General features: G+C 39.3%; 1 protein-coding gene across 1 annotated transcript in view; it reads right to left on the bottom strand.

The window, feature by feature from the left end:
- Window positions 1-23,759, bottom strand: part of LOC124620145 (neural-cadherin-like) — a 141,829-nt gene that overhangs the window by 81,265 nt on the left and 36,805 nt on the right. Inside the window, exons 8-11 of the mRNA XM_047146815.1 lie at window positions 12,710-12,984; window positions 4,508-4,713; window positions 3,468-3,610; window positions 3,125-3,382 (exon numbers count right to left, since the gene is read on the bottom strand). Coding sequence (XP_047002771.1) covers window positions 3,125-3,382; window positions 3,468-3,610; window positions 4,508-4,713; window positions 12,710-12,984 — 882 coding nt within the window. The remainder of the gene's footprint in view (window positions 1-3,124; window positions 3,383-3,467; window positions 3,611-4,507; window positions 4,714-12,709; window positions 12,985-23,759) is intronic.

Genomic DNA, 23,759 nt, shown 5'->3' with positions numbered 1-23,759 from the left:
TCCTCAATGGCGAGTGATCATCAGAGACAAAAGTATCATCAGGAGTTCCCCTGGGAAGTGTGGTAGAACTGCTTTTACTTTCTATATATATAAATAATCTGGAAGACAGAGTGAGTAGCATTATGCGGTTATTTGGTGATGATACTGTGTTGAACAGGAAGGTGTCAAAGTTGAGTGAGTGTAGCAGGATACAAGTTCATTTAGACAAAATTTCTAGTTGGTATGCCAAATGGTGCTTAGCTCTAAATATAGCATAATTTAAGTTACTGTGGTTGGTTGGTTGGTTGGTTGGTTTGGGGAAGGAGACCAGACAGCGTGGTCATCGGTCTCATAGGATTAGGGAAGGATGGGGAAGGACGTCGGCCGTGCCCTTTCAGAGGAACCATCCCGGCATTTGCCTGGAGTGTTTTAGGGAAATCACGGAAAACCTAAATCAGGATGGCCGGACGCGGGATTGAGCCGTCGTCCTCCCGAATGCGAGTCCAGTTACTGTGGATGAGCAGGAAAAACAAATGTATAATGTTCAGATACGGCATTAGTGGTGTCTTTCTTGACGCAGTCATGTTGTTTGAACATCTGGGTGTAATGTTGCAATGTTGCAAAGTGTTATGAAATGGAATGAGCATCTGAGGACTATGGTAGGAAAGGTGAACAGTCGACGTTGGTTTATTGGTAGAATTTTGGGAAAGTGTGGATCATCTGTAAATGGGACTGCATATAGGACAATACTGCAACCTGTTCTTGAGTACTGCTTGAGTGTTTGGAATATGTACCAGGTTGAATTAACGGAAGACACTGTAGCAATTAGAGGCAGACTGCTAGATATTTTTGGGAACTCAAAAGGGACTCCCTGAAGAGAAGGCGACATTTTTTTCAAGGAATGCTCTTGATAAAGTTTAGAGAAATGGCATTTGAAGAAGACTACAGAACAATTCTACTGCTGCCAACATACATTTCGTATAAGGACCACAAAGATAAGATATGAGATGTTAGGGCTCATGTGGAGGCATACAGGCATTCATTTTTCCTTTGCTCTATTTGTGAGTGGAACAGGAAAGAAAATGACTAGTATTGGTACCACATACCCTCTGCCATGCACTGTACAGTGGCTTGTGGATTACGTATGTAGAGGTAGAGGTAGAGGTCCACACAGTCGGAACATGTCAGTTTTCCATATTCACATACCCTGTAATGGTCTTCTTTCAGAGGAAAAAGAGACTGTAAACTTTAAACCTTGATACTACTAATACACATTAACTTTAGTTGAGTCTGTATTGTGCTACATGATAGCATGGGAATTCTCTACCCACCCAAAATTCTTTCATTGTGGTCATTTCATTCCGTACTCTGTTGCAACTGTTCTGAAAATTCACAGCATCTGACTTTGTTACCAGGAGTCAGAGCTTGTAGCAATTGTAGGTGGTAAGGCTTTAGCTTCAGTTGTTTTCCTTAAGATCAGCTGGCCATGGTGGCCGAGCGGTTCTAGGCACCTCAGTCCAGAACCGCGCCTGCTACGGTCGCAGATACGAATCCTGCCTCGGACATGGATGTGCGTGATGTCCTTAGGTTAGTTAGGTTTAAGTAGTTCTAAGTTCTAGGGGACTGACCATCTCAGACGTCAAATCCCATAGTGCTCAGAGCCTTTTGAACCTTAAGATTGCTCAAATGGTCGGTTGTAGTATGCTCAGATCCCTCTCTGCTCTGTTCATCGACTTCTGTTGGCTACATACAAAACTCACCGACTCATGGTAAAACATTTCTTTACTCACTGCTGGCTGACCCACTAATTTCCCTTGCAGAGGCATCCTTAAGGTATAAACTGCACATACCATTGCTGAACGGACTTGGCAGTTGGTGGAGCTTTATTGAACTTTGTTCTGGAAAGTTGTTGCACTTTTACAGCGGACAGGTGTAAATGCATTTCAAGTGCAACGTAAGCTTTCTTGGTCCCTGTTGTCAACTTGCCTAACTACTCACTGCTGCACTCTCATTACAGAAATCTGACATGCAGCTGCAAAAATACAAACCTTTTTGAGTTCTTCTAAATGAGTGATGAGTTTTGTGACAATATGTCATTTAATATAGCTACAGTGCATATGTTAAATTGCTTCAGTCATTTATAAAAACCATTACATGTTGTTATTGGAGGGAGCTGTTACTCACAGCAAACTCAAACGTCATAAGCATGATGCCATAACAGAACAAAACATTACCTAACAGGTAAGTTTTTAAAAGAATCCATCACTGACAAACTATATCCATGTTTCCATGTTCCATTTGATTCTAGGGGGAGGGGGGGGGGGGGGAAGCAACATGTGCTACAGATGATTCAGAGTGTCTTGAAAATCATAAACACAAACACAAAAAGCATAAACACAAACACAAAAAGCATAAACACAAACCTAATTGAAGTCTTTTTGGCAACTTTCAACATCAGTTCTCTGATACAAAGTAGCAAGAGGAAACAATTGATCAAAACTCTTCATGAAAATAAGATCTCTGTAATAGTGTTACAAGAACCCCATTTCACAAGGAAAAAAACTTTTGAATCAGATCAATACTGTGTCTTCAAGAGCAGAACACAAAAGACTGTAAAGAGAAGCACTCCTATTTTAGGCACAGCATTTGCAGTCAACAACAATATTCTCATATTTGTTTGAAACATCCAACCAGTAAATGAAAGGCTTTCTTTGCTATCCATAAGTTGTACAAATGAGACACCCTGAACAGTTGACAACTTTTGTGCTCAAGAATGTTAAGAAGAAAAATGCAACAAGATTGTGGGTCATTAACTGGCACACAACAAGACCAATAAAAATGAAAAATTCCTCACTGTATTACTGAGAACCATAATTTTCAACAGAGTCTACACACTTCTATCGCTTACCTAAAAAAAAAAAAAAGTGGCTATCTTTAAATAATACAGCTCCTGGAGAGTTTAGAAACATGTCATGATACCTCAAAGACAGTGAACATAAGGTTAAAAAGATAGCAGATGTTGGCATTTATGTGGCAGCAGTTAAATTCTGACCCAACCACAAAAAAAAGTTCCATTTGATTCAAGGAAAGGGGTGGGCGGGGAAGCAACCTGTGCTACACAGATTTGTAGAAGTGTGGAGCTTACCTCTCCATTATGAAAAATGTTTCTTATACAGCCATCGAAACCTTCTGGATTCCCTCTGCCTTGCCATTTGTGATGGCTTGAATGAACTGAATGCTTATAAATACCACCAATCTGCAGAGGGGTATTTAAATTGAGATGCTCACTGAATGGTGGTAATTTTGCTTCTGTCTGGCAAGCTGTCCCATTGAAGAATGTTGTTCCATCTTCTGCTTCAGCCACTACAGCAGACTGGCAGTAGTCTACCACAAGACGAGCATTCTATTTGAAAAATGAAAAAAAGATGCATATATAAATTGAAAGTAAAGCCATAGTTAATAATGAGGCAAATAAACTACCAAGTTACCTTAGTATTCCAGAAGAGATCAATATGATGCCACTGGCCATCAGTCACATTATTAGTCATTCTTAGCATCAATTCTACTGCCCCAGAACCAAGATCCAAGGTAAACTGAGGTTGCCCATTTATTACTTCCAATAAAATGTAATCTAAGAGAAAATATAAAAATGCATTACATCATATATATAACCTGCATTACTTATCATTTGCCAGTTAACTCACTGCTAATTTAGCTTACTAGTATTTACAAATAACACACATAACAATGAATATTAATGTATACTGGTGTGGAAAACTTAAGGGCAAAGTAACTTTTGCATGCTGTGTCACTACCAAGTAACATACAGTAACTCAAAGAAACGTATATAGAAAGAACCACTACAATATAGCACAGAAGGTAACTGAAAGAAATGAGCCAAATAGAAATGATGGATGTACCCTCATGTGATGAAAAGTGGGAACATGAAATGCACCCAGGACATTGTCGAACCATCCAGCAATTGTCAACTGCACTGGTGGAGAATTGAACACCACACCACAAAAACTCCATTCCAACTTTGTGGCCAGCATAGGAGCACAACACAGAGCATGTACTGCCATCTGTTATAATCACACACCCTATTAAGAATCATGTTCTGCTTTTTTAATGTCCATGGGACCATTATGCGTGGCGACTCCAGTTCAATTATTGTCTTTTAATAAAAGTGGCATTTCTGTTCATTCCACAGCATACTTCTTTGTAACCTTCTGCACTATACTGTAGCAGTTCTTTTTATGTATGTTCCAAGTTTCATCAAGCTATGTTACTTAGCAGTGACATGTAGTGAGAAAGATACTTTCCTGCTGTAAGTTTTGTGCTCCAGCATATTTTTATGTATGGTTTGATCGTGAGAGATATTGTTGTATTTTTCTCTTTGTGGTTGAGATAATGTTGTGAATGGCAATAGAGTATTATAGTAATTAACAGTTTCATAATATATATTATGAGTTATACTATTATCATATTAATTCTACATACACTTAAGAGAGTAAAATATGCTATATACCTGATGCAAATATGTCGTTTGGCTGTGGTACTGACAATGGACCATTATAGAGAATTATGCCATTTCTTTTCCTTGTTACGAATTCTACACTAAGATGATTTTCACTGCAAGACTGCAATGGTGAAAACCATGCCCAACCATGACCATTGAAATCTAAAGTTGTTTGTTGACATCTGGGTCCATCAAAACCAGATGGACATAGGCAGCTATTTAAGAGAGATTGAAATTGAATTGTCAGAGATTACTCTATCACATCGTGTTGAACACAAGTAGTAAAACCACCATAATCACAATGATGATTAAAATACAGGTAACATATCTATCAGAAAAATAAACAGTATTATGAAAAGGATAGTTACTACTCACCAAATAGTGGAGATGCTGAGTCACAGATAGGCACAATGAAAGGACTGTCAAAAAGTGAGCTCTCAACCAACAAGGCATTCATCAGAAATAGTCTTCAACAAAAGGACTGTCAAAAAGTGAGCTCTCAGCCAACAAGGCATTCATCAGAAATAGACAAAACACACACACACACACACACACACACACACACACACACACACACACACACACACACACACACACACAAACATCTCTGGCTGCTGACACTGACTGCGAGCAGCAGCGCATGATGGAAGAAGGAACCAGGTAGTGGGGGTAAGGGGGAGGCTGGGGTGTGGAGGCAGAGCAATAGCAGGGTAGGGGAGTCGGACAGTAAAGGGCTGCTTGTGGGAGCATTCAGGGACAAGGTGGAGAGAGGGTATGTCAGCTATGTGTAATTAGGAGGTTAGACGGTGTGCTCGGGGTGGGGAGCAGAGGGGGGGGGGGGGGGGACGGGGAGGGGGGGGATGAGCAAAGGAAAGAAGTAACAATATTGTGAGTGTGTTTGTGGAACAGAGGCTTGTGTAGTGCTGGAATGGGAACAGAAAAGGGGCTAGGTGGGTAAGGAAAATGATTAACGAAGGTTGAGGCCAGGAGGGTTACGGTACCATTGGATATATTACAGGGAGCATTCTCACCTGCACAGTACAGAAAACCTGGTGTTGGTGGGAGGGATCCAGATGGAACAGACAGTAAAGGAGTCATTGAAATGAAGCTCGTGTTGGGCAGTGTGCTCCACAATGGGTGGTCCAGCAGTTTCTTGGCCACAGTTAATCTGTGGCCTTTCAAGACCTGTCCCATATATCCTCCCACCATTACCTACTTCAGTCCAGTCACAACCATCACCTATCCCATCAGAGGCAGGGCTACCCGTGAAACCAGTCACATGGTCTACAAGCTAAGCTGCAACCACTGTGCTGCATTCTATGTGGGCATGACACCCAACAAGCTGTCTGTCCACATAAATGGCCACTAACAAACTGTGGCCAAAAAACAGCTAGACCACTCTGTGGCTGAGCACACTGCCCAACATGACCTTCATTTCAATGACTGCTTCACAGTCTGTACTATCTGGATCCTTCTGATCAACACCACCTTTTCTGAATTGCACAAGTGGGAACTCCTGCAATATATCCTATGTTTCTCTAACCCTCCTGGCCTCAGCTCTTGTTAAACATTTTCCTTACCCATCTAGCCCATTCTCTGTTTCCATTCCGGCACAACACAGTCCTCTATTCCATCAACGCACCCACAGTATTTTTACTTCTCTCCTTTTCTGCCCCCCCCCCCCTCCACCCCACCCCACCACACCATCTGTCTAACCTCCCAACTGCACCTAGTTGCCCTACCCTCTCTCCACCTTGTTCCCGTATGCTTCCACAAGCAGCACTTTACTGTCCCCCACCCCCTACCTTGCTATTCCTCCCCTCCATGCCCCAGCCTCCTCCTTACCCCCACCACCTGGCTGCTTCTTCCCTCTAGTGCTGCTGCTCACAATCTGACCTCCGCAGCCAGAAACTGTGGTCACGTGCGTGTGAGTTACATTTGAGTGTTGTAAGGGGTCAACAGCCCCTTATGTATTGAGAACAATATACCTTTGCCTCATGCAGGTCGCAGTAGGTACTTTCGATAGTCGAGCACCCGATGTGCCAGAGTAGTCAGTGTTGAGACTCTGAGCAAATAAGTTGTTGGCTGCTAAGTGAGCAGGGCAGATTTCGGCAGGACTGCCGACCGCACTTACAATTGTTTAACGTCTGTGTGTGTCACCCAATGCCGTGGGCATGATCTCCAGCAAATACTTAGATGGCATTAATTGAGTGATTTGTTGATGTGATTAAGTGTTCATTTGTGCACCGTGATTACACGACAACCACGCCTGGCACCCATGATTTGGATTGCAGTGAAGATTGTGCATTCAGTGCTACATGAAGAATATTGGCATGTGATGACATTAAAAGGTGAGCTGTGATGAGTTAACCATTATCAGTTTGTCAGATGAAGGGAGTAGCTGCCTCATTCATGCTGTTTAGACAAAAGATAAAGAACATTAACAACAAGTATGTACTGATTATTGCTACCTGACATCCTAATTAGCTTTGTCGGATTTGATATGAAACAACTGTCATGCAAATATTAACCGATCAGCCTTTAACAGTTGCACATGGTCAAACTATTCTAAACTGTTCGAATCCTACCTCGGGCATGGATGAGTGTGGTGTTCTTAGGTTAGTTAGGTTTAATTAGTTCTAAGTTCTAGGGGACTGATGACCTCAGATGTTAAGTCCCATAGTGCTCAGAGCCATTTGAACCATTTCTAAACCGCTAGGCTATGATCCACTAGTCAATAATTGTGGGCTTAATAATGGAGTGTTTCTGTGTGTGTGTGTGTGTGTGTGTGTGTGTGTGTGTGTGTGTGTGTGTGTGTGTGCGTTTTGTCTATTTCCCATGAATGCTCTGTTGGCTGAGAGCTCACTTTCTGACAGTCTTTTTGTTGTGCCTATGCATGACTCAGCATCTCTGTTATATGGTCAGTAGTAACTATCACTTTCATAATATTGTTACATTCCATCCAAGATTTTCCATTGTTAGAAAAGTAAACAGGATGTTTAAAGACTGCAGATCATGGATTCTTTCATCTATGGAAAGAAAGGGAAAAGAAGCAAGAGCAAGACTTAAGTGTGAGGTAGATCGTACCTGATAATGGTGTATTAGCTGACTCAGAAAGTTTATCTGTATACAAACTTACTTTATTTAGCAGGGGGTGTATGTAGTTGAGCTCCTGCAATAAATGATCATTCAGAGACCAAACAACTTTTTGCAAGAGGTTGCACATCTTAGTTTTCAACGAAAAAAGAGATACTTGTTTTTCTACATCCATGTGACAGCCTCCTTTTTCCCCAATCTCAGACTTTCTTATTTCTGCCATTTGAATGTGAGTTGTCATCCGTATCTTCTCTCCTTCCATCACATTTAATTACCTATTATCCTTTTACCTCTCTGTCTCTCTTATAGTTAGCAGTTTCTAATTTTTTCTTTTTTTTCCTTTTCACTACCTGTATGTTTTTTTCTTTCCTACTTCTGCACTTCTGTCTAAACATTTATAATTACAGTCCACCTCTGTCACATCTTTTGCCACTTACAGCTTCCCAGATAGTCAAATTTGATGTCTTGATGCCACTTTTTCCCTACCCTACTATGTCTCCATCGACCAGAACTATTTTAAAATGTATGGGAAAAGTTACATTTCACTCTTGCTAAACAAAGGGAACCAAAATTCACACCCTAATCAATTTTTCTGTTAATGTCTTTCGTCAAATATGCTTTTGTCCACTAAGTTGGCTCTTTCTGGGGTTACTTCATTCTACTTTCATATTGGATGGTATCATTGTTTTTACATTAGGATATTTGTGTATCATGTGTTACACGTTCAGGCATGAGAAGAGGCAAACAATCACTAAATAGAAGAAACACTGACTAGAACTTAAGTACATAAGCAATGCTGCATAGGTGCATAAGCAAACACTATAGGTTGGCTTTCAAATTAGGGATGAGTTTTTGTCACAGATGGAAAAAAGGGGGCAGGGGAATATGGGTGATAAGAAAGGGAGTTTCAGGAGACTAGTATAAAATGTGTGGCAGAGAGATTTTCATCAGATGCATGTGGAGAAGCATCCAAATCTGTTTTGTACACACAGAGAAGGAGGAGGGCTTTAGAGGAGAGCAGAAGGAAGGAATATTAGGGTTTAACATCCACCAACATCGAGGTCATTAGAGATGGGGCCAAAGCTCAGAATGTTTCAATGATGCAGAAGGAAAATGACAATGCTCTTCCAAATGAATCACTCTGGCACTGACTGCAGCAATTTAGGGAAATCAAGGAACACATAAATCTGAATGGCCAGATGTGGTGTAAACTGTCATACACCTGAATGCAAGTCCAGTGTGCTAACCACTGTGTTACCTTGCACAATAGGAGAGAAGGGTGAAGAGTGACTGTTAAGGGGACAGTTCAGTGTGTGGGAGGACAGTTGGATGTATATATAAGTTAATAAATACAACTAAAGTGAGGAGCAGAGTGAAGTATGAAGTTGTAATGTGTGATGGAGAGGGAGAGGTGGAGATGGAACTGCAGGTAGGAACATGGGCAGCAAGGGGCAAGGAAGCAAGAATATGTGGAAGGCAGGGTTCAGTGGGCATTAAGGACAGTAGCATAGGAGTCCAGAAGGATGTACATCTGACAGAGTTCCACTTACCCAATTCAGAACAGCTGGTTCTGGATGGGAGCAAGGAACTACACATTTCTGGATGTGAAGCAGCAATTTAAATACACCAAATAGTTCTGAGAAGTGTGCTCTGCAATGAATTGTCAATAAGGGCCTTAGTTATAGTTTTATGGTGGCTATTTATATGAGCATACAGCTGGTTAGTAGTCATACACAGATAGGATACATGTAGAACATTGGTTGTAGTGAAAGTGATAGTTGCTTTCATAGAGGATCTGCCTTTAATGCAATAGGATATCTGTGAGAAGACTGTAATACGAAGCGTTGAGTGAGCATTTGGGATGTGTCCTACCCTTGATTCTTTGACATGGATTCTATACTTGAACCTTCTACATTGGTACAACCAGTGTGTCATGGGGGTTATGAGCAGGGGTGACATGAGGATGGAAACAATATTTTGTATGTATGTTTTGTGAGCAGTTTAATGTCACTTTTATTGAAGATGTATTCTTGCACTATTACAGAAGACAGAAAATGTGGAGCTCCTGCACAGCTGAATAGAAAACAACATGGAGAAATGCTCTATGCAATAGGAGGAGGAATTGCCGCATGTGTCTTATTTTTCTTCTCTCTCTCTCTCTCTCTCTCTCTCTCTCTCTCTCTCTCTCTCTGTGTGTGTGTGTGTGTGTGTGTGTGTGTGTGTGTGTGTGTGTGTGTGTGTGTGTGTGCGCACGCTCTGTAAACTACTTGCCCACTGCCACTGAGCAGTTACACCCTACTTCCTACTTTGCCAACACAAATGGATGCTTGGTAATATGGGCAGTCTGTTTTAATTTTGTCAGGCATTGTAAGTGAGTGAGTGTTAACTCCACATCACTTGCATCAGGAAATAATCAGGCTTGTATTTTCATAACAAAATTGTGAGATTTTACCTATTTATTTGTGGGGAAAGGTGAAAAGGGACAGGAAAGGTGAAAAGGGACAAGAATAATTGATAATACACTATTACTACAAGGGACGATCTAAAAATAATGGTGGTGGATGTTTTTGTAAGACAATATGCAGATTATAAATGAAGATATTGCTAACTGATGAAGATGCTCAAGCCCTTTAAGTTCTCATTAAACTGTCATGATAGATACTGTAACTATGAGAATGGAAACTTTTGTGGAATATGAATAATGAAAGGAGTAAAGGTAAACAACCCACCACATAGTTAGGCAAAAAGCAGTAAATGAGCACTCAAACAAGATTGCAAACATTGCAAAACTTTTGAAGGCTGTTGTTCTTCAGAGATGATTAGTATAAAATACCTATTCACACCATCATACACCTGCATGGTTGATTGTGTTGGTCAACATCATTGTACTGGCACTGCAGCTCAACTGGGGTAAGAGAATATTTCATGTGGAGAGTGCAAAGAGAGAGGAGCATGGAAGGATGAGGGAGGATTGAAGGAGAGGGTAGTATACATCTGGAAGGGAGGGGTAGCAAGCGTACAGGACAGGAATGTGGCAACAATGAACCCAATCTGGAGAATGCTACACAATAATGAGGAGCAGTCAGCTGGGATGATGTGAGAGAGCTGAAGTAATGGGAGAGGAGTGTGTTAGGGGAGAAGGAGTGAAGAGGGGACTGAAGTTAAATGGGTGGAGATGAATGTGGGGTAGGAGCTAACAGAGATTAAGACCAGGAGGATTGTGGGATCTACAGGTATCTTATAAGGATTAGGGGCAATTCCCCTCTATATGTAATTAAGAGAAGCTGATGTTGGAGGGGGAGGGAGAAACTAGACAGAACAGGTTATGAAGCAGCTGGAGCAAGCTCACCAATGATATATTCTACCACTGTGTACTTATTACCTTTCCCTTATCAATACTATAGTCTTGAGCTAACTGTTTCAGACAATGACATTGATATTAGAGAGACAACAAAGGTAGCCGAGAGGGGGAAGGATGGTTTGAGGGAAGGTTGGCTGATGGCTATAAGGGAAAGGTAATAAGTGCACAGAGGAAGAATATGGCATTGATGAGCTTGCTGGAGAGACTACTCTATAATGAATCCAAGATGTGATGAATTATGTCGGAGCCACCAAGGCAGGTTGGGGCAAACTATCAAAACATTCTAATGGGCAGGGGAAGTGAAATTACTGTTTACTGATGCTACATTGTGCTGTCTAGGTTTAGTTTGCAGTTCAATGAAAAAACTGTTTGAAAGTTGCAAGCACAAGCAATACTAATAATGCCCCTCACCAGTAAGGCACATCTGCCAAAACCATCACTGTTTTCTATGCAAAGACACAACATTTGAGTCATCCCTCCATGTTGCTACTGAGTTCACTGGTTTGAAACATACCTAAAAAATTTCTGGTATGAATATAATAGAGGGAAACATTCCATGTGGGAAAAATATATCTAAAAACAAAGATGATGAGACTTACCAAACAAAAGCACTGGCAGGTCTATAGACACACAAACAAACACAAACACAGGTCTATCAACCTGCCAGCACTTTTGTTTGGTAAGTCTCATCATCTTTGTTTTTAGATATAAAAAATTTCTGGTGTATACTAAACGCTTTGAGTACTATAAATTCTTCAATAAATGCTCTTATCACTTCTTCAATACAAAAACACTAATACTAGTACAATCAAAGAATGGAAAATCCAGAGATGGAATAACAACAATATGAAATAAGACAGATCGCTGCTCTCCACACACAGGAGGCACTGAGTGGCAGAAAGGCACATTTAAAAGTGCCTCTTCTATGTGATGACTAGCACTATCTACTTTCATATTGTTGTAATTATTAGCACAAAAGCTTTTCAAATGAATTGATGTTTTAGTGATTTTTATTTTATGGGTATTACGTAGTTATCCAAGGCACATTTCTTTGCTTTATGTTCCATCTTCCAATGCTGGAGACATCATTAGAGCAGAAAGCAGTCACAATCTCGATTAAGCTCAGCAAGCCAAAATTTTTATACACATCTACAAATGGTTGATTCGTGACATCAGACCACTTCCTAGGATAATGGAGTCACTCTGACATGTGTTACAGAGCTTGTAGTGGGGAACAGTTGCCACTCCTTGTTTTATTTAGCACTAAGACCCACATCTTGTCTAATTTCAATCTTTCTTACTTTTTGTTGAAGTTGTTCTTTGTGCTTTTGAATTTCTATGGCCTCTCTATAATCCGATCACAATAATGGTTAGATATTAATAAAACCATAGAATCAGAGAAATGAATTTGATGGCTCCCTGTTCCCAGTGCATGTTCTGCCACTGCTAATTTATCATGTTGCCCAGACAAAAATTGCTTGTTTGAGATTGTAGCAGCTTTCTGAGTTGTTATAGCTTCTGATGACGTCTCCAGCTTTGGAAGGCAAAATGTTAGGTCTTGGACCACAGCATAATACCCATAAAATAAAATGCAAACGCTGCCTGTGAAAGCCTGCACTGTACATTTAAACGTTATACTACATCTTTTTAAACTGCTTTGACCTTTGTCATTTACTAATTCAGTATAATGTCAGTTACATGCTACAGATTATGTATTCTGTTAATAAAAAGGTGGGCTTGAATGAAGAAGCTACCTTATTCCGTTACCCTTCTGCAAACAGTGACCACCATTGTAGCAATAATCCTTATAACATCTGACTGGATTCTGCATTCTGTGCTTCTGTGTCTTGCATGTGCATTCAGCTTTCATGGTAACTGAAACACTGACAAAAGATGTCATGTTTGCATCCACTAAAAGAGAGTGCTTTCCTATCTCCATTGCACTAGAGCATGGACCTTGACAGACTGATTCCTCAAGACAGTCATCAATTCCAACCATTATGATGTTGATGCCAACTTCCTTTGATACCTGACAATGAAATAATATAATGGCAAACTTTAACAGTTAATAAAGAAAAGATTTAGATTAGTGGTAACCAAAGACAAGTAATCAAATTTGTAAATGCATATGTAACTAGAAAATTGAAAGAACAATAGCATGTCATGATTAATTAATTTAACCCTGTGTTGCAACTGTTCACTGGAGTAAACAGCTGTTAATGCTGCTTCTTTGGTTTTTTAATCAGTCCTGAAGCTGCAAATGCAAACAGTACACTCCAGTGGGTACTCCCTACTCTTGCTGTGCCCTGTGTGCATTTGCAGCCTCAGGACTGTTCAAAAATGCCAAAGAAGCAACATTACTAGCTGCCCACTGCAGTGGACAACTGCACCACAGAGTAAAAAGAAATGTCTACTTCGTAGTTGTTGCTTCTGTTAAATTTCTATTTTTCCCTTCATGCATGTGAGTGTGATGAGAGGATAAACATCTTTAAGAAATCCTACAGTGACACAAAGGTACAAAATGACATTGACGGATATTAGTATCCATAAAACAGGAAAAAAAATTTAATCAGGGAAAAATAAGAGCTATTACTGAGTTAAACAACGTCTGAATAACTAAAAATTATATAAATTGGCAATGATATTGACAAGTTTCAGGTAAAGATATTGTTTTTAGAACAAAAAATACAATTCTTGAGATGAGGCAGTAATAATCTGTTTACTGCAGTAATAACTTGTATGGGCATCTAAAATACAGCTCAAGATACTTTCAAATGGTTCAAATGACTCTGAGCACTATGCGACTTAACTTCTGAGGTCATCAGTCACCTAGAACTTAGAACTAATTAAACCTAACTAACCTAATGACATCACACACATCCATGCCCGAGGCAGGATTCGAACCTGCGACCGTAGCGATCACTCGGTTCCAGACTGTAGCACCTAGAACCACATGGCCACTCCGGCCGGCCAAGATACTTTCGCAATGTGGAATGGTTTCTGGTCAAATGTTACCATATTGATGATGGCAAACATAAAATATTGCTGTCTGTTTATTTGGAATTTGGTTTATACGATCTCAAGAGAAGAAGTACATTGAGAAAGACAAAAGGAGTCTAGTATCTATTCTTGAATTAGTTATTGAAGTCTCTTGCCTCTAATGTACTGTTTTAGATTCATAATAGGCTGCACTTTCTGTTTTAAAAGACAGTATTCTTCTGGCTAACTTGTTCTAGATTGTGTGGCAGTTCTGCCTGCTTTTTATTTTCTTTACTTGTTGATTGTTTGTTGTCCTCAGTGTCTTCGTACTGCATTGCTACACTGGCTGAAAAATGGGTTGTGTATTCTGACACTGACTACTTTAAATGATGTAGCCGAAAGATACACAGTTACGTTTTATAGTACTTTAATTTTCACTTTGCACAACCCCCAATATTACACAGTTATATGGCTAGTGCACTATTGTTTAACCTGCGATAAGCCTTATTAATAGTTAGCAGGTGCATCTCAACATACCGCTACAGTAGTTTCTTGTTGAACATCTATGAGCAGTAAAACCTAACCACGAAGTCCGCAGTCCTTGAAGAATAATCAGGTATGTATGGAGCAGTCACTGTCATTGGTTTTTACACATGGCCTAAATGTTTAACACTTGTTCCACAGTTAATTTGAAGCACTGTTGTTGTTCTAACCAACACAGGTTTCTTGTCTGAAACTCGGCTGTGGACTGACTGTCTCATGACCAAATATCGGGCCCTTATAAATCATCACAATAATCGGTACTACTTTTTTTTAATTTACAGAAATTACAGTTACAACTTAATTCATTAAAATAACTGAATATATCAAAAAACTGGTTCTTTTTAGCAGTTTCTTCTACTATGAGGGTTATGCCACATTATTTATTTAAAGCACGACATTAACAAACATAGTTATGTAAACAATAATTTTGACAAAACTGTAAATTACTTTGGAATTAATGAAGGGCTGGTTCTGCTAATATGTTTTCAAATGGATCCAAATACATACTTTAAGAATACTATTAGTTCATTTTCCAAATGTTTATAATTAGTATAGGATTTATATTTGTTTATATATCAACAATAGAATTTAAATTACGAAACAATCACCGATTTCACCCTATACTGAAAGATACTAACCAGGAATAGTCCAAATAAATTAGAAAATCAATTACATACATAAAACTAAACACAAAATTAGATCTGGTGTTATTTACTTTAAGATTGAGGGCCAGTCTTTCTCTTTTATGGAAATGCAGATTATATTCACGTATATTAATGGTAATTAGTTAAAAGTAACAAAATTAATTTAAGGAGACAGATGGCAAAACAAGAGGGGAATTAAAATTACCCCAGCTTGCTTCATCATAATGGGTTGAAAATTAGGCATAGACTAAAATTACAGGCCATATAGGACTTGAATCAAGACTCTGACTTGCATGAGCATTGTGTTTTCAGCTCACTTTTAAACTGTTTCAAGGAACAAAGGAACAGTGACATTTGAAAACACACACAAGAGAACGGGAAGGAAGGAGGGAGAGGGAGAGATGGAGAGAGGGAGAGGGGGAGAGAGAGAGAGGGAAGGAGGGAGGGGGGGGGGGGGAGAGAGAGAGAGAGAGAGAGAGAGAGAGAGAGAGAGAGAGAGAGAGAGAGAGAGAGAGAGACTGGCTTTGGACAATATTAATTACAGGTTGAATCTTGTAGAGAAGATGACAGCAGCCAGCCACTTTTAGTAATGTTACTTGTTTACATAAATAACATCATTACCAGATCAGAACTTGCAGATTATTCATCATATGCCTTTTTCAGATTTGGATACAGAAATGTATCTGAATGTGAACAAGCCATCTGACGATGAACCTGTTGGTTCGAAACCAGTAATGGTGTTATTTAAATAAATAAATAGCATTACAAAAAGTGGTTGGTTGCTGTCGTCTTCTCTGCAAGAATCAAGCTATATTTTGTACACATCCACTGACCCAGAAAGTCAGTTTTCAACAGAATAGCTATATTAATTTTTCCAAATAAATTTTTAAGGGAAAATTGTCTAGTGAGTTAACATTTAAATAGTTAAGCATCAGTCAGTTACAGCATATTTTGATGAAGGAGATTAATTAATCTATTATTTCAAAGTAAAAATGTAAATTTAGCTGGAGAAAAGTAGGCCATGTTCTTCAAATTATGATGTAACAGAAAATAAATCGTTTTACTGCAGAACACAGAAATCTTAAATATTGTATATCAAAATTGATGATTTTCTTCATATTCATCATGAACTTATAGCTCAATTTTTCGTCCATATTTGCTTCAATAATTAAATATTTTTTGAAAGGATTCTGCCTTGAGCAAAAACAACTTTTTCCTTATTCCACCCATATGTGTTTCACTGAAGATTCACAATATTGGCAGGTTTCCTTTATTTTTCTTAATAGCACATACTATTGTTCATGTAGATGTCTGCCACCTACAGTAAAACTTAAATTTTGGTTTAGTTCATCATCTGCAACTTTTATAGTTTTCACGTTGTCAATACTATTTAATGGTTTTCACTAATACAAACTGTATCAGTGTTTACAAAACACTGAATGTTGCTGACCTGTAGAATTCTCTTTTCAATTTCATTGTACATCAGTTTAATCTTAATATCTTTGATTGAAGGGGTACTTTCAGTTTTCAATTTTCATTGTACATTGGTTTAGTCTTAATATCTTTGATTGTAAGGGGTACTTTCTGTTATATCCTAGCCAGTAATGCCACCCGAGCCCGCTGCCAAAAGGTTGGCAGCATCAAAGTCCGGACGCCGTCCGCATAAGCAGCACCAGCGATACAGGAAATCGCCGCAAGTCTGCGCGCGCCACCGCTGGCTTCTGGCTTCTTAAGCGCTGGAGTCGCAAGCGCTAGGACAGTTCTGTATTCGCCGCTCAGTTGTATACTCGCCACTGAATTGTGTACTTGCTAGTCAGTTGTGTGTTCATCGCAGCAGAGTTGTTGTTTGTCGTCAGCCGACGCTGACCTAGCCGCTCCGACTCGAACTAGACAGATTTCTGTAGGCACGGAGTCACTACTGTGTTTCTGTATCTTCGTTAATAAAGATAAGTACCGACTTTTATTTAATCAGAGTGTTTGGGTTTTCATCTTTCTGTTCACTGTTCCAGCGGACCGGTCGGCCCGCTATTAAAAGTGTGGCGGTGACTTCGTAAGCCGTTTCTACAGCGAATTGTTTGTCGCTACGAACACTGCCACAAAACTTTCAAACTTTAACTTTCTGTAGGACTGATGAGAATAGTTTTGTGATATGGCATCTCCTTGTCTAATTTCCCTTTCAATTCTGAATTTCTCACTATCCTCATTAAGTCTAATGTAAATTGTAACACTTTCAGGTACATTCTTCAACAGAATAACATATGTTGAATCATGGCCCGGTCTGTAAATAGCAGATAGTACAAATTTTTGGAGAAGCTAAATCTAAAGCTTTCCCAAAATCTCTGAAAGTCACATAACTCATATGCATTGTTCCATTCTAATTTTCATCATCATTTGAAATAGACTTTAAGACCAGCTTGTTCCTTTGGCTGATTAAAATCTAATGTTTTTTCTTTATAGCTGGCGATAATTGAGTTAATTTCTTTTACATTGTGGAGAGGAGGTTGATATATCTATAGTTTTTAAGTTTTGTCTGTATCCTTTCTGGTAAAGTAGAATAATTACAGAATTGGTCTGGTTTCAAGGGAATTGTTTGACCTACACATTCATTCCATAAATAATATAAAAAATCAAGCAATGGAAACTCCAGGTAGGAATACCAGCAATGTAAGAAAAGACAGATTGCTACTTACCATAAAAAAGACACATCTATTTGCAGACAGGCACAATTAAAAGACACATACATAAAGCTTTTGGCCACAGCCTTCATCAGTAAAAAACACACACACACACACACACACACACACACACACACACACACACACACACACACACACCTAATGCACACACGACCAACAACTCCAGCATCTCGGGCCCAAGATGTTGGAGATGGTGGTCATGAGTGCATGAGGGGTGCTTGCTTGTGTGTGTGTGAATGGTATGTTGTTTTCTTTTACTGATGAAGGCTGTGGCCAAAAGCTTTATGTAAATGTCTTTTAACTGTGCCTGTCTGAAACTTGATGTGTCTTCTTTATGGTAAGTAGCAATCTGTCTTTTCCTACATATTTTCTTAACATCAAATATCATTATTTCTACTGAAACTCTATCACACTGAAACCCCTCTGCTTGGTTTCATATCCCGAATGGCTTTGCACACCTCATCTTGAATCACTCCCAGAACGTTGCTATCTTCTTTATTAACAATTTGTATTTATGATCCATCTCCTGAGCTATACAACATTTAAAGAAATCCTTAAGGGCATGCACAAGTTCCTCTCTGTTGTCATTTACTGTGCCGTATTCCATCTCAACTGATGAAATTTGGGTCTACACAAGTTTCTGTCTTGCCAGCCTCATATTCGTACTGGTATCAAATAGGTCTCATATTTAATTTTCATTGCACCTTCTCAAAGACATTTTTTTGAATAGTTTTATTGAAGGCAGCATATTCTGTAATATTGTTATCAATATTTGTTTGAAACTCTCACTTCTTCTTTAAGAGATGCCTATTCCATTTTATATTTTCTTTACATTTGCCTTCTTCATATCAACAACATCTTTTGCAGTTTGTGTAAGTACTTGTGTAAAATAACGGAGACTTTGGTTTATTTTTGTATGGCTTCTTTGTCTATGATACTGAACTTTTTGCTTCAGTTATTCTGTTGAATACTTCTATTCATAGATAAATTCTAAAAATGTACAATGCTGATCTTCTACCAGTGAGTCTGTTTCTTTCTTTCTTTCTTTCTTTCCATCTACTTTTACTCAGCTCTTTACAAGTTTATGGTCACATGCAATCCTATAATTATTTTGGACTGCTGTAACCTGAAAACTTTCTTTATTATTTTATAAAATGTAATCATTTTATTAAAAGGTAAGTTTACTTGAGAAAACTATAAAACTATGACACAGAATTGCTGGTAATAGATGATGGGTCTCCCTCACTCTGGGGTCTGAGTGACCTGCCTTTCCTTTTTAACCTTTGCCATGCAGTTCTTCATCCATCCCTGAGAATATAATTTAGTAAGGAGGCTTTCTTGTTCTTTCATGTGGGTCTGCCAGCACTATTAAGAATTTCATCTGCTAAAGGTAAGCACTGCCAGCAACTCTGCCACATAACTTTAAAATGCAGCCACTTTCATTTTCAGAGCAGTTTTATCATTCCCAATTTTATTTCATATTTATTTTCTTCTGAAGTATCTATCAATGACAAACAAATTGTTTTTCCCAGGAAATTCTAATACTGCATGACCTCAGTCTTTTCCAATATAATTATCAAAGTTTTGCACTGAAGTATTGTTCTTCAGTTTTTATCCTTCTTCCACTTTAAAACCTTGCATTATCAAATTCTATTTTATTTTGTTTACATTATAACTGTTTTGTGTTCCATTTAGTTTCCACTTCAACAGCAGTCGCTATTGTCAATATTTGTCACATATTAACACTGTTTAGAAATTGTTAAATGCGAAACAAAATTATCTTTGAGAAAGCTGTAAATTTTTCCCAGAGTTTACTTTCATTATTTACACAAACTACTTTCTTGGATTTTGAATGTTTCTTGGGTATCAGCTGGATGGTGGAACCCAGGAGGCATGATATTTTGGCAATCTGACTTATTGTCATTTTTAGTGTTCCTGATGACTGGCTTGTGCTGGGCAGCACCTTTACAACCCCCTCCCCCGCCTCCACTCCCATGGCCTCCAGCCATCCATCTCCGGGTGTGACCTGGCACAGTCATGACGAGATCTTGTTGTCAGGGCATGATCAGATATCCTCAGTCCTGCTGCCACCAGTGCCAGGTGCATTTTGCCCACACTTCAACAAATGTCCTTGTCCTCTTAAGTTGCTGTGACAGCAGTGGATTTCCACACCGACTGTCACTGTGCTTTGGTTATGTTCAAGGATGGGTCCCAGGCCTTGCTTAACTGAAAACCTCTGTCTTTATTTATTACATTGTCATGTAGTCAGATCTCTACAGCCTTTTTTAGAATAGGCTTCAACCCGGAAGGTGTTGGACTGTTGCAGTAACTGATGCCATTGCAATTCATGACACATGCATAGGAGATGCAGTCCCCTGCCACAGGGAACTTTGTTGGCTATTCAGTGCCTGTGCATCTCTTCTTTATGACACATATAACCTGACCCACATGCATTTTCTTGCACTGGCAAGGGATGCAGTAGGCTTCTGGCTTCCAGAGTCATAGGTCATCTTTGACTGATCCTGATATGGCTTTCATCTTGGCTGGTGGGCGGAACACACACTTGACATTATTTCTGGAATATTCTTCCAATTTTGACTGATGTGTTCCCGACAAATGGGATAATCATGGTTACAACATGTTTCTCTTCATCCTCAGCAGGCTATAGCTTTGTTTTCTTCAGTCTTATGGTAGAAAATCCGAAGAAATTCTGGTCGTATGTAAAGTACACAAGCAGCAAGACGCAGTCAATACCTTCGCTGCACAGTGCCGATGGTACTGTTACCGACGACTGTGCCGCTAAAGCGAAGTTATTGAATGCAGTTTTCCGAAATTTCTTCACCAGGGAAGATGACTGTAATATTCCAGAATTTGAAACATGAACAGCTGCTACCATGAGTTTCTTAGAAATAGATACCTTAGGGGTTGCGAAGCAACTCAAATCGCTTGATACGGGCAAGTCTTCAGGTCCAGATTGCATACCGATTAGGTTCCTTTCAGATTATGCAGATACAATAGCTCCCTACTTAGCAATCATATACAACCGCTCGCTCACCGATAGATCTGTACCTGCAGATTGGAAAATTGCGCAGGTCGCACCAGTGTTTAAGAAGGGTAGTAGGAGTAATCCATCGAACTATAGACCTATATCATTGACGTCGGTTTGCAGTAGGGTTTTGAAGCATACACTGTATTCAAACATTATGAATCACCTCAAAGGGAATGATCTATTGATACATAATCAGCATGGTTTAAGAAAACATCTTTCTTGTGCAACGCAGCTAGCTCTTTATTCACACGAAGTAATGGCCGCTATCGACAGGGGATCTCAAGTTTATTCCGTATTTCTAGATTTCTGGAATGCTTTTGACACCGTTCCTCACAAGCGACTTCTAATGAAGCTGCGGGTCTATGGGGTATCGTCTCAGTTGTGCGACTCGATTCGTGATTTCCTGTCAGAAAGGTCGCAGTTCATAGTAATAGACGGCAAATCATCGAGTAAAACTAAAGTGATATCAGGTGTTCCCCAGGGAAGCGTCCTGGGACCTCTGCTGTTCCTGATCTATATAAATGACCTGGGTGACAATCTGAGCAGTTCTCTTAGGTTGTTCGCAGATGATGCTGTAATTTATCGTCTAGTAAAGTCATCTGAAGACCAGTATCAGTTGCAAAGTGATTTAGAAAAGATTGCTGTATGGTGTGGCAGGTGGCAGTTGATGCTAAATAACGAAAAGTGTGAGGTGATCCAAATGAGTTCCAAAAGAAATCTGTTGGAATTCGATTACTCGATAAACAGTACAATTCTCAAGGCTGTCAATCCAACTAAGTACCTGGGTGTAAAAATTACGAACAACTTCAGTTGGAAAGACCACATAGACAATATTGTGGGGAAGGCAAGCCAAAGGTTGCGTTTCATTGGCAGGACACTTAGAAGATGCAACAAGTCCACTAAAGAGACAGCTTACACTACACTTGTTCGTCCTCTGTTAGAATATTGCTGCGCGGTGTGGGATCATTACCAGGTGGGATTGACGGAGGACATCGAAAGGGTGTAAAAAAGGGCAGCTCGTTTTGTATTATCACGTAATAGGGGAGAAAGTGTGGCAGATATGATACGCGAGTTGGGATGGAAGTCATTAAAGCAAAGACATTTTTCGTCGCGGCGAGATCTATTTACGAAATTTCAGTCACCAACTTTCTCTTCCGAATGCGAAAATATTTTGTTGAGCCCAACCTACATAGGTAGGAATGATCATCAAAATAAAATAAGATAAATCAGAGCTCGAACAGAAAGGTTTAGGTGTTCATTTTTCCCGCGTGCTGTTTGGGAGTGGAGTGGTAGGGAGATAGTATGATTGTGGTTCGATGAACCCTCTGCCCAGCACTTAAATGTGAATTGCAGAGTAATCATGTAGATGTAGATGTAGATGTAGAAGTTTTATCTGTTGGTTGCTATACTTCTTCGTACAGCCTGTAGATGCTGCAATCTGCTGCTAGACTATCATGGTCAGAGATTTCACATGCTCTATGGACTAGTCTGATTAGGATATATTCTTGTTATAAAGGGGCATGACAGCTGGAGGCATGCAAATACAAATCTGTATGCACTGATTTACAGAAGACACTGTGTCTAAATATGCTTGATGAGCAGTCCACAAATGGAAGTTGATTATTTTCTCCCATCTCCATTGTAAATTTGATGTCCTGTAGGTGATGTCATCCACGCAGCCCGGTTATGAACATTATCATTTAAATATTGCAAAAAGCATCAGGAATCTGGCTCCTTAGATGATGGCACCTACAAGACTTCCAGCAACACCTAAACTCACTGTACCAAAATATCAAATCCACACTGGAGATAGAAGAAAATAATTAACTTCCATTTCTTGCTGTGCCCGTCAAGCAAAGACCAGATGGCACACTAAGAGACAGCATCCACGGTAAACCAGTGTATACAGATTTGTACTTACATGCCTTCAGCTGAGTTCTGAGCACACTAGTGCACAGAACATGCAAAATCTCAAACCAAGACAGTGTAGCAACTGAACTGTAGCACCTACAGGCTGTGTACCCATACAAAATGTTACAACCACCATCAGTTGCAGTGTGCCATAAGACCAAAGAAGCTGAGGTCACTGCCTGCTGAGGATGAAGAGAAACCTATTTTGATGGCAGTTGTCCCATACATCAGAAACACGTCAGCAAAATTTGGAAGAATACTTGGAAATATGATGTCAAGTGCATGTTACACCCACTGGCCAAGGTGGCAGCATCAAGAGTATTCACTAACTCATCCATATATCCTCAGGTTCCTTTGACACTGTACAATTGAGCTGCAGGAAAACACAGTTCTAGGTTCAGTGGCAGTAATAATATCCACAGTAATGGAATGACTGAAGCATGCAAGAGCTGACTGAACTGAACATCATTAGTCAGTCACAATTATTATTTATTCACTAGTATATGACCTCATGAAAAATCTGTAAGAGGCACTCACACATAGCTCTCCACAATCTGACACTTTTTACTTTCATATGGTTGTTTTTACTACCGAAACACCTTGAAAATGTGAGCCCAAACTGATTTGTGCACCAACACATCAGCCATACTTCAAATTATTGATTATTAACCATTTGCTTAATGCATTATATTTTATAGGACCCTTATGGATATTTAGGCATATTTTCTGCAACCGTTTTATCAAGTCAAATATTGTAGCTGATCTCTCATTAAGGATCTATCTGCATAATTAAATAATCTTGATACAATAAGATATCACATGATTGTGTGTTGCATGAAATGTTGCAAATGAACACAGAAAATATATTTCAATAACATTTTTATTTCTTCATAATAAACACGTTGGCTCACTGTTATCTACACTTGGTATACTACTTTGAAACTAATTATAGTAATAAAAGATATAACAAGATATATGAATA

Source organism: Schistocerca americana, chromosome 6, assembly GCF_021461395.2.
Source record: "Schistocerca americana isolate TAMUIC-IGC-003095 chromosome 6, iqSchAmer2.1, whole genome shotgun sequence".
NCBI classification, from domain to species: Eukaryota; Metazoa; Arthropoda; class Insecta; order Orthoptera; family Acrididae; genus Schistocerca; species Schistocerca americana.
Note: the sequence above shows the minus strand (reverse complement) of the source record. Positions and strands in the feature narration are given on the sequence as shown.